Source organism: Podarcis gaigeae (assembly GCF_964106915.1).
Source record: "Podarcis gaigeae genome assembly, chromosome: 5".
NCBI classification, from domain to species: domain Eukaryota; kingdom Metazoa; phylum Chordata; class Lepidosauria; order Squamata; family Lacertidae; genus Podarcis; species Podarcis gaigeae.
In genome coordinates, this window is record NC_139681.1 from 30,823,029 (window position 1) to 30,834,962 (window position 11,934).

An 11,934-nucleotide genomic window follows, 5' to 3' on the forward strand; every position below is an offset into this window, starting at 1 on the left:
TGCTGGGGGTTGAGTTGGGTGTGGGTGTCTCTCTGGCCAGCCCTGTTGGCCTCTGTCAGTCATCACCTCCACTAGTATGGAGTCCCTCCTTCCACTTGCCCAATAGGCAGGGAGAATGACTGCCAGGAGAATCCCTACCACCTGCTAGCAGAAAACCCTGAAATGTAGCTTTCTGGGGAGCAGAACTGAGCTGGCCAGAGATCCAAGCAATCACTGCTTTGCTCTCATGATGACACTGGTTCTGATTCAGGCCCAGTCACCCCATGAGCTGCAGGCTGGTGCAGTAATCTGCCTCCCCCCTCCCCATGTGTGGCACTGCCATTCTGTAATGCTGGGTGAGGGGAGCTGGGATTACTCCCATACTAAGAGGTTTTGGTTCTGCCTCCCTAAGAGTCTTGAAGTGGGCTACAAAATTTAAAATAACAAAATCTCAATGCAATAAAATAAACGCAGCTGAAAGATAGGGATTAAATAAATCAGATACTGGAACTATGCACCAGCTGAGTACATAAATAAGTTTTAAGGAAGGCTGTTTCCTTTGTAGTTTATAGCTAGCTGGGCATCGATGCCAGCCAGAAAATACAAACTGGAATCAAGAACTAGGGCTTCCCTTTCTTAAACCTTTCCAGATTCCTCCTTTTAAAACAACTTTTTACACAGTATAGAAACCACTTTTGCCTGCTGGGTGCTCCAAGTTACAGAACACATGATGGGCACAGGACTGCACTGGGTCCAAATATCCCAGAGGACTGAAGAGACACAGAAGTTGGTGAAAGCAGCATTTTTTTTCATTGGAACAGTACCTGACATTTGTCAAAGAACAAGCAAGCCTTTAAATGATGCACAACTTGTAACGGAGACTCATTCTCCACTCTGCACTGTCTGCTGGATCCATTGTGAAGTTACTCATAAGCAAACCGAGATGCCTGCATTGCAGGGGGTTGGACTAGATGACCCTTGGGTCCCTTCCAGCTCTACAATTCTATACCCCACTGAATTTACTGTAGTAGCCTTAGGGAGTTTCCCTCTACTTGCACATAGCTTTGCTTTAGCACCCTGCATCAAAACAGAGACACCGTTACAAGAGACCACTGGTGGCAGAGCTGACTTCTGATGGAGCGAGTAAAATGTTGGAATACTTGGGAGAAGCCACATTTGGGGTATTATGTGGGGTGTGTGAAATGTCCTGTTCCCTTGCAGCAGGAGAATTGCAGCAAAAAACCAAAAGCAATGGAGACAAGAGAGCTCTCTTTTTGAGGCTAGTTAATTGACTATTAAGGGATGCGGGTGGTGCTGTGGTCTAAATTACAGAGCCTAGGGCTAGCCAATCAGAAGGCTGGCGGTTCGAATCCCCGAGACAAGGTGAGCTCCCATTGCTCGGTCCCAGCTCCTGCCAACCTACCAGTTTGAAAGCATGAAGTGCAAGTAGATAAATAGGTACCGCTCCAGCGGGAAGGTAAATGGCGTTTCCGTGTGCTGCCCTGGTTCGCCAGAAGCGGCTTAGTCATACTGGCTACATGACCCGGAAGCTGTACGCTGGCCCCCTTGGCCAATAAATCGAGATGAGCGCCGCAACCCCAGAGTCGTCCACGACTGGACCTAACGGTCAGGGGTCCCTTTACCTTTAATTGACTATTAGCAGTGCTACAGCTAGTTGTTTCTGTGCCTGGGAAAGGACGGCTACACCAGTTGCTAGAGAACTTGTGTGCCTCCAGATGTTATTGGACAACTCCTGACCATTGACCACAAGTTGCCTGGGGCTTATGAGAGTGTGAAACAATACCCTAGGACCCCGGGCTCCCTAACACCCTCCCAGAACTGACACCATAGAAATGACCATAGAAATGGAATTTGCTGCCAAGGAGTGTGGTGGAGTCTCCTACTTTGGAGGTCTTTAAGCAGAGGCTTGACAACCATATGTCAGGAGTGCTCTGATGGTGTTTCCTGGTTGGCAGGGGGTTGGACTCGATGGCCCTTGTGGTCTCTTCCAACTGTATGATTCTATGATTCTATGACCTATACGGGTGCTTTAAACCAAAGTTCTCAACTAAACACAGGAAGCTGCCTTTAACTGATAAGTTGATTCGTCTGGCTTGTTACTGGTCAACCTTGGCTGACAACTCTCAGGAGTTTCAGATGGGAGCATTTCCCCCAGCCCTACCCAGAGCCGCCACGAATTGAACCAGAGACCTTACGCATGCAAAACATACGCTCTGCTACTGCGTTGTAGCCCTTCCTTATATAGGGATCTCAGATTAACTGCCCTTACTCAAAGGCTACTGTGCAGAACACCTGCTGTCTGCTGCTGTCCAATGGCTCATGGGTCTGTCTTTCTCCTTCCCCGTGTGCAGTATTCAGAGGCTCTAGGTGCAGGGGCAATGAGAACCTGCAATTGTGCCATTCTGCTTGGCTAGCTGCTTTCACTAAGTTGACATCTAGTTTGAATCTGCCTTCTGCAATTTTCTTTTTTTTTTTTTAATCAGCACCTCAAATGCTGAAAAATCTCATATCATGCTTTTGTTGGAGGGATGGTCCGAAAATGTAGCTATGTTGCGTAGAAATTAGTTTCACACTAGGACCCGAGTTCAAATTTCCACTAAATCTTTCGGCTCGCTTGAGCTAGTAAACTCTTTCTCAGCTTCACCTATTTCACAGGTGGCTGCGAAGAAGGAGAGATGACTTTAGATGTGTTTTTGCAAGCAACGTTGGGGGCAGAGAATAGGTTTAAAAAGATTTTCCCCAAGCTTTGTTTCCTTTTTAGTTTCTAAGTGGCTTTTCTTTCTCAAAACAGACAAAATACTCAGAGGAGCACAGGTTAGCCCCCCTGGGGCATCTGCCTTCATGGGCTTCCCAGACTAGATATTAGTTCTGGAAACGGGGATGCTGTACTCAAGGAATTCCTTAGTTTGCAGGATGCATTTTCTACTGCGCATAAACCCGCTTGTAGCCCCTCCAAGAATCCACCTTAATTGCTGCACGTGCAAAGCAATCCTACACCCATCCACTTACCTGGGAGTAAGCCCCACTCAATTCAGTGGGCCTTACTTCCGAGTAGATACGTCTAGGATTGCGCAGCATGGGAGGAAAGATTCCAGAGTCCAAAGACCTCTTCTTGGCTAACGCATAAAAACGGAAGGTTAACATGCCATTGAATAAATACGTAAAAATAAACCAAACTGTACCGAAAAGAAAAGCGGCGCGTGTGTTTTAGGAGTTTATTTGAAGATGTTTTGCTGCCATTCTCCTTTTGAACCCCCGCCCCCCCCCCCATCAAGGCGGCAGCTCTATCAGTGCTTGGCAATCTTGGGCTTCTGCTTGCGCGCCCGCGCGCACACGCACCTTGCCGTGAAGCGTCTCTATTGCGGGGGAGCTGCTGCTGCTGCTGCTGAGGAGGCGACAGGGGCATCTCCCCCCCCCCCAAAGTTCTTTGTTGGGCCGCCAGCTGTGCAAGGGGCTCGCGTGGCTCAGCCCGGAGGCGCCTCTCTGATTGGCCTCTTGCGGGCGGTAACGAGACAGGCACGCTCCGAGCCGGCCTGATAAGATAAAGCGTGCCAAGTTGGACGCGCTTTGGCGAGGTGGCGGGGGTGAACCGGACGGGGGGGGGCGGGGAGGAGAGGGAGGAGAGGACGGGACGGGACAGAGAAAGCACCACACGCTGCCCAGATCAGAAAACCCTGCATTGTCTCTGCGCCCTATATATAGGGGGCCCCGAGGCAGTCGTGTGCCCGACCTGCAGCCTCCACTCTTCTGCCGTCGGGGAAGGCGCTATCCGTGCCTCGCGCTCCAAGGTGGGCTGCTCCCAAAGCGAGATCGTCGCCTCTGGCTCAGGTAAGAAGATTCGATTCTGCGGAGCTGAATGCCTCTCATTGGAGAGGCGCCGGGAGCCGTCGATGATCTGGGCAGAGAGGTCAAGGCGCTTTGCATATGCCCAGAGGCTTCTCCTCGTGCAGTCCTCTTCTTCTTAAGAGCTGCAAACTGGTTCGGGGGCTTAAAGAGCAGCTTATTTCTCCCAAGGGGGTGCAAAAAAGAAGAAGTTGGTACTTGCCCATCGATTAATTATTTCAATGCCTTGCGTGAGGGCACATCTAAGTTCTTCTCCCACAAAGCATCGAAGCTGCAGCACCCAAGGGTACCTTCCCTTTAGATTCCCAGGATCCCTGCTTGCAGCGCACCCACTTTCTCAACCCATTTCCCCAGGAAAGGGTCGCCCCCGTGGATGCGCCACCGCGCGCCCACAACCCTGCGCCATATCTCCGGGTGCCTCCTTGCCACTAACGTGGCCCCCTCGCCCGGCTCTCTCCGCTTGCCTTGCAGGATGTCTCCCAAGACGGCCTCCTCTTCGCCAGCCTCGACCACCAGCGAGGGGGAGCCGCCCTCGTCAGGTATCTCCGACGACGATGCCTCCTTCGCCTCGTCTTCCCCATCGCTGGGCGCCGGCGGCAGCCTGCCTTCGTCTCCCAGCCCCTGCCTGCTCCTGGTCGAGGTGGGCGCGCGGGCGGCGCGCGGCGGCCCGGCGAAAGGGCGTCGGGGCCGAGGGCCCGGCAAGGGCGAGGGGCTAGGCCCCAGCAAGGCCAAGCGGAGCCGGCGCATGAAGGCCAACGACCGGGAGCGCAACCGGATGCACAACCTGAACTCGGCGCTGGACGCGCTGCGAGGCGTCCTGCCCACCTTCCCCGACGACGCCAAGCTGACCAAGATCGAGACGCTGCGCTTCGCGCACAACTACATCTGGGCGCTCACCGAGACCCTCCGCCTGGCCGACCAGAATTTGGCCGGCGCGGGGCCGGGCCCCGAGGTGGGTCCCGCTTTCCAGCAGCTGGGCGCCGGCTGCGACAGCCTGGCTGCCTGGCCCGCTTGCTGCCAGTGGGACGCCGCCTCGCTGGACTCGCCCGGCTCGCAAGAGGGCAGCCTCAGTCCCACGGACTCCTTCCAGGCGCCCCCCGGCGGGGGCCCTCTCCGACTCAGGCGCCCCCCGGAGCGCGCCGTCTTCCCGGACTTCGTCTGAGCTGCCTAGTCTTGCCCGAGATCCCCTCCTCGACGGACTTCGTGCGCCCATGAACTGGGGCGGCTCGGCCGCTCGGCTCTCCGACCAAGCTCTTCCTTCCACTAGATTCGCCTCAGCCTTTACCTTAAGAGGGAGAGCTCCCTCCACTTGGTCTGTGCAATTTTCCTGACCACGCACCACCACCCCATTTTTTTTTTTTTTTTAGAAGCCAAGACAGGGCTGGGAAGAAAATTAGACATGATAGCCCTCAGAGCTAGGGATCGGGAACCTGGAGCCTCCTAGATGCGGTTGAACTACAACTCCCATCATCCCAGAGCATTGGCTCCGCTGGGTGAATATGATGGAAGCTGAAATGCGACCGCATCCGGAGGCACCAGGAGGACTCCCCTCTCTGCGCCAGAGACTTTCCAGATGGGGTGGTTTTCTCATCCAGAGACTGTGCAGCAGCCATATGCAGTGGCCTTGCTCCAGTTAGCATAAAACGTTAAGGGAGAAATTGCGTTTTCTCTAGGGCTCAAATGACAGCACTGAATTGGGGTGGGGAGGAATGCCCCCCCCCAGCCTCCATAAGCATAAAATCTGGGTGTAACTCAAAGTAACCCTTTGGAGAGTTGCTCATGACATCACTAGGCAGCTAATTCCGCTGCCTCATCCTTTTTGGTACTTAGAGATTTTATTCATACTGTACTTAAATAATAATAATAATCTGTAATGGGTTAACCACACCCTATTGTAACAACACAGCAAGGTGCGCTCACTTAGTGTGGAATTCCAGCAAGGATACTCACCCCCTTTCCCCGTGCAGCAATGTCTTACCATTTCATGCCAACTTTTTGCATCTCTTCCAATCCCCCCCCCCCATTAAGTTCTGGGTCCTAAAAGGAGAACACCTACTGATTCCGACCTTTTATGTTTGTTCTGGTGGGATTGCACTGTATTGGAGGTAGGGTGGACGGCAGGCTAAATCAAAACACAGGGCCATAAGCATAAGCACAACTGTTCTCCCACTGAAACCAGTCGGACCTAAGGTGCTTCACTAGGCTGCATTCCCCACTGCCCCAAGCCCCAAATATCTCCACACTGAATGCAGTTGCTTAGAAACTGCTGCTTTCAGGGGGGCCTTGCTTGGACATAGGAGCTCAGCCTTTTGCTTCTGGGAGGATGAATCTGGAATATTATCCAGTACAACTCCTGATTGATTGAAAATCTCTGTGAGCATGTCTTGAAGAGAGGGTGAACCTGCTCTTTTAAGCCACCCTCCAATCACTCACGGGGGGGGGGGGGATACATATTCAAGAGCACTTAATATATAGATTAGTTGCCCTTCACTTTGAACCACCCTGTGGCTGAGTGGTTATGCCTTATTCCCTGGGAGAAACACAATGGGACTTACTTCTGGGTCAACATGTATAGAATCAGCCTCTGAGAGTGGGATGTATGGGCTTTCCTTACCCAGTTTTCAATACGCGCTAAGGGTGGCATAATTTATGACAGAGCGTACGCTCTAAGAAAATGAGAAACAGTGGTGAGCATAAAACCTAGAGTGGTAGTTGCTCTGGGTCAATCAAGCAGCATGCAAAGGTGTGAACTTGTGTGTGTGTGTGTGTGTGTGTGTGAATGCAACTTGGACAGGCAGCTAAAACGCGTGTGGGGTTTGAAGGGGGGAGGTCAACGTAACCTTAAAGGGGATGTCACTCAGTGACAGATGGTCCAATTGGCATTTCCACTGCAAGCCTTAAGCCCTGGGTGGGATGGCCGGCTCTACCATTAGACAGAATGAGGCAGCTGGCCAGGGCTGTGGGGGACAGTGGCAGCAGGTCCCTTTTGAGATTCCCATGCTGTTCCCCTGTATTGGAGGACAGAGCTTTGCACATCACCCAAGCAGCTCTGTACACTCCCCCAAGCTAGCCCACAGCAGCCCTTTGTTGCGGCACTGTCCTGCCACCAGTGTTGAAGTAAGATTCAGCAGCCAGTCTGACTGGCTTCTGCCCATGGAATCTTATCCTTCGCCTCAGGCGGCAAAGCCAGAAGCAGAAGGACTGGTGGCTCACCTCAGCATACAGCAGCAGCTTCCCATGCCCATACACTCCTCTAAGAAAGAGAAACAGCAAACTTATTTGCATTTAAAATTGAATTGAAGGCAGAGGGATTCACTGTGACAGTCCCTCTGAAGCGAGGACTTTCTCTACATGGGGAAGTGTGCATGTGTGTGAGGGGGGCACAGAGAGAGTGAGTGTGTGAGCATGTATGTGCTAAGTACACATGCATTTAATAAAAAGTCTCTGCCTTTTGGTACATTTCAGACTAAGACTGAAATACTATACCCATTTACCTGGGAGAAAGCAGCATGGAATCCAGTGGGATTTCCTTCTGAGTAGACATTTATGGAATAGCACTGCAAGCTCCTATTTCCCTGTAAAATGGTACCACGCGCGTAAGAAGCATTGATCCCTTCTTTTTGTACTGAAGATAATAATTTATAATAATTTCTCACTGTTTTGTATTTATTGATTATATTTCAGAACAAATATATGAATATATGAATATATTATATATACAGTATATATGTTTGGTACCGAAGATTATATTATATACATGTTGCGGAGTTACAATGGGGAGAATTAAAATGACGTTGCTGGTGGTGGGAATTAAATTTTCTTTGGTAAAAAAATATGGAAGTGGTCTCCTTTCAAACTTGATGAACACAGAGAACTTTCCAAATGCACATGCAAATGATAAGGACCCACCAATCGTCCTGAGGGCACCTTCACATGCAATTTAACGCTGGAACATTCTGCCAGCAAATCCCAACAGGAGCAATCACAGTTTAGCACTTACTAAATGGAAGATACAACATCCACAGTAGGTCTGTTCTGCACCTGATGTCAAATGTAATTTTTTAAAGGAGAGCAAAGCCACTGATGATGTGGCCAAAGGATAAACTATAAAGTTATTGCTGCACAGATCCATAAACACAACATGACAAATACGTGTGTATCCATATTTTTGTCATATCAGAACAATCTTGTTTGTTTTAGCACCTGTTTTCCCCATTTCCATTTTTTTAAACCAGCTATGAAAACTTGAAATTTTGTACTTTTTGTATGTAGAGGCACTCTCATAATCTGAGACTCTAAGATGTTGTTTACTTAGCTTGTGTGCAAAACTGGCACTGAGTGGCTCAGTTGGTTAGAGCGTGGTGCTGATAATGCCAAGGTCACAGGTTTGATTCCTGTGTGGGTCGACTGCATATTCCTGCAGTACAGGGGGTTGGACTAGATGATCCTCAGGGTCCCTTCCACCTCTACAGTTATATAGTATCAGAAGAATCGTTATTTGCATCAGCCACTAGCCATAGCAATAAAATAATAAAATAAAATAAAATGAACTGAAGATAGAGGTAAAAACTTAACTATACAAAATACACCCCGGAGGTTTACATCAATAATCAAATAACAGATCTTATTTTAATCGCCCCTGCTAATTTTTTTTGCAGTTTTTGCTGTCACCTGATTATCTTGATCTGCTAGAAGAAAGGACACAGTAGCAATGGTTGAGCGACCCGGCATGGACAGTAGTAGAGGGGTAATAACCTCACTCCTCAAATCTTTATAAAGAGTGCAAGCCAGAAGCACATGAGCCACTGATTCAATACAGTGGTACCTCGGGTTAAGAACTTAATTCGTTCCAGAGGTCCGTTCTTAACCTGAAACTGTTCTTAACCTGAGACACCACTTTAGCTAATGGGGCCTCCCGCTGCCGCCATGCCGCCACCATGCAATTTCTGTTCTCATCCTGAAGCAAAGTTCTTAACCCGAGGTACTATTTCTGGGTTAGCGGAGTCTGTAACCTGAAGTGTCTGTAACCTGAGGTACCACTGTACTGCCATCTCCACATGGACATAACAATTTTTCCAGTGGAATTTTAAAAAATCAACCCTCAAGTACAGCTGAAAGCAGCATTTTAAATCTTGCTTAAGTGAAAGCGCGTCTGTATTTTGGAATTGTTAAATTTTGCAAATAGGCTGCCAATGTGTCAAAATGACTAGGTAGAAAATAATCATACCATGGACAAAATTTCCTTATCTTGGCCATATTATTCTGTCGCTCAATATCATATAGGCACAGTCTAATTAAATTGTTTGCTTTACTGAAGCCTGGTGTTAATATCTGTTGTGGTGGTAAACCAAAAAAGTAAAGCTTTTTTTGGTTGACAATTTTAGTCCAAGCGCTCTCATGAAAATCTTGCAATACTAACTAAGGGCAGTAGACTGGTGGGGTTTTAATTTAGCCAAACCCAATAATTAAATGCCCTACACCAAGTCTGTAATTCAACGGAGGGAAGATTAGCCTCCAAGCACAATGAAGCATTTGGAACACTGGATGAAACAGGGAAAAAATTGCCTTAGGAACTTAGATTGAACAGTCTTTGTAGATCCAAGGTGAATGTCTGTCCAAATCTGATCCCTGTATAATAACTGTGCTGGGGGTTTAGCTTTAAACACTTCAAGTGCTGGTAGTATGTGCTTGGCACTTTTTGGATGGAAAAAGCATGTCAGAATTTTGGCGCTTTGAGATGCTTCTTCCTTTGCATATTTCTGATGTGCTCCCCATGAACCAATTGACTGAAAAATAAGGCTGAGGTGTTTAAAGACTTTAACTTGTTTGATCAACTGATTTTCCATATGCAATCTATGGGCCCTATAGTTTCTTGAAAACAAAATGATTTTATTTTTCTTGTCATTCACAGCCAGCTGTTCTCTTTGGCAGTATCCTGAGAATGCCCTCATAAATCTTTTTAGGCCCATTTTTGTCTGAGATAGAAGTACCGCATCATCTGCGTATAGTAATATATAGATGACTTTTGTGGCCATTTTAGGGGCATGATACTCTGGGGATGTTAAACTCTGAACAGTATCCTTTATATATAAATTAAATAGAGTGGGAGCTAGGATACAACCTTGTTTAACTCCCTTTGTGGCTGGTATGGATCCTGTGAGCTGCCCATTTGTAGAGCAACACACATTCAGCACAGTGTTTTTATATAAACATTTACTACAGTTATATATATATGAGTCTAATTCCTTGTCCCTCTCATCCAGAGATGGGTGAGTTGCTGGCAGATTCAGAAGTCTACAGGACTGGAAACGATTCACTTCTGTCCTCTCTGCCCATCACATCAATGGCCATTTGACCATAGCTTTCATTGTAATTTGAAGAACACCCAGTGAAACCTACAGCCCTGCAAGATTGGGTGGCCTTTTAGGAGAACTACCCAGTGGCTGCAGTTCTGGCAATATATCTGCACATTCCTCTCTTCCTCCAAGAAACACAGTCACCCATTTGTTGGTGCTCCTCAGCGCACAAGCAAACAGCCTCCTGGCTCTAGAAAAGCTTCCCAGTTTATTTCAAAAGTGATATATGGCCCCAATCAAAACCCGGATGAAGGTTAACTAGCAAACACACAGATGAAGGAAGGTGTTGTTTCATTCCTGGGGGTTTGACTGAGTAGCCTGAGATTAATGCGTAATTGGTGGTGTTTTTGCAGAGCTCGGAGGAAGAGGAACGCTTGCACCTGGAGGTGCAGGTGGAGCTGGTTATAGGCAGCAAAGGAGGCCCAGCCACTGACGTTTCACAAAAGCCTCTCCAGTGCACCAAAGCTCTCCCAATGTGGGGGGCATGGCTGACATTTCAAGTGGATAATAGTTGTTATATAAGGTTGCCTCTTGGCGTTTCCCATGGGACCCCAGGAGGCTGGCAAGAAGTGTGCTGCAGACAGTGAGCACTGGAACTCTGAGGTGACCTGCTTCTATTCTGCCTCCGCCGTTGGACACAGTATGCCTTTGGCTGCCAGTTTCTGGGAATCAGAAGTGGGGAGGCTGCTGTTGTGCTCCCATAGGCATCTGGTTGTCCACTGTGAGAACTGGGTGTTGGATTAGATAGGCCATTGGCCTGACCATTCAAGGCTTTTCTTATGTTCTTATGTTGGCGGAAGACAACTAGAGACTGGGGCACTGCATGGTACATGTTGGTATCTGAAAGTCCTGGGTATTTAAAAACAAAACAAAAACCAAGCCAGAGAAATTTCCCTTTTCAACTACAGTTGTATCTTGGTTCTCCAACGCCTTGTGACTTGAATGTTTTGGCTCCCGAATGCCACAAACCCGGAAGTGAATATTCCAGTTTGTGAACGATTTTTGGAAGCCAAACGTCCGACGTGGCTTCCATGGCTTCCGATTGAGTGCAGGAAGCTCCTGGAGCCAATTAGAAGCCATGCCTTGGTTTTCGGAAGTTGAACAGACTTCTGGAACAGATTCCATTTGAGAACCAAGGTACAACTGTATGGGCAATTGAAGACAGGAATTATATTTTAAAAGTTGGGGTGTGGGGATAGATTCTCAGATCAAAATTTCCACGCTCAAATGTAATAGTAATAACAGTCCATCAACTTCTAATTTGATGCCTCCTGCAGCATCTCCAGTCATGGGTGCTGTTGCATTTAAGATTTTAACAAACCAAACTAAAACCTAAGCATGAAAGTGTTAAAATTGGCAAGATGATTCTGAATTTTATTGCCTTAAAAAATCATCAATATATAAGCCTCAATTGTTTCCCAATAGAACTCTAAATGTACTAACCTTGGCTAGGATGACCCCTAATTAAAAAAAAGCAAACTTCACAGTCGACACAGTGGGAGGCAGCGACACTCCTGAGCACCAGTTGATGAAGGCCACCGGAGGGGAGAGTGATCATGTGCTCAAAATGCTACTTGTGGGTTTCCCACAGGCATCTGGTTGGCCACTGTGTGAATGGGATGTTGGACTCAACGAGCCATTGGCCTGATCCAATGGGACTCTTCTTACGTTTGCTGAATTGGTGGGAGATTTCATTCCAATTTTCTAGAGATAAACAGCTTGGTGGGTGTTGCTT

General features: G+C 48.1%; 1 protein-coding gene across 1 annotated transcript; it reads left to right on the plus strand.

The window, feature by feature from the left end:
- Positions 1–4,150: 4,150 nt before the first annotated feature.
- NEUROG3 (neurogenin 3) lies at positions 4,151–5,050 on the plus strand. The gene has a single exon (XM_083738588.1). It carries the CDS (start codon positions 4,217–4,219, stop codon positions 5,003–5,005), a length of 789 nt encoding a protein of 262 aa, XP_083594714.1. The 5' UTR covers positions 4,151–4,216; the 3' UTR covers positions 5,006–5,050.
- The last annotated feature ends 6,884 nt before the right edge of the window (positions 5,051–11,934 follow it).

Bases quoted from the DNA above. Each gene is read 5' to 3' on its own strand.
- NEUROG3 (XM_083738588.1), top strand. From the start codon at position 4,217: ATGCGCCACCGCGCGCCCACAACCCTGCGCCATATCTCCGGGTGCCTC.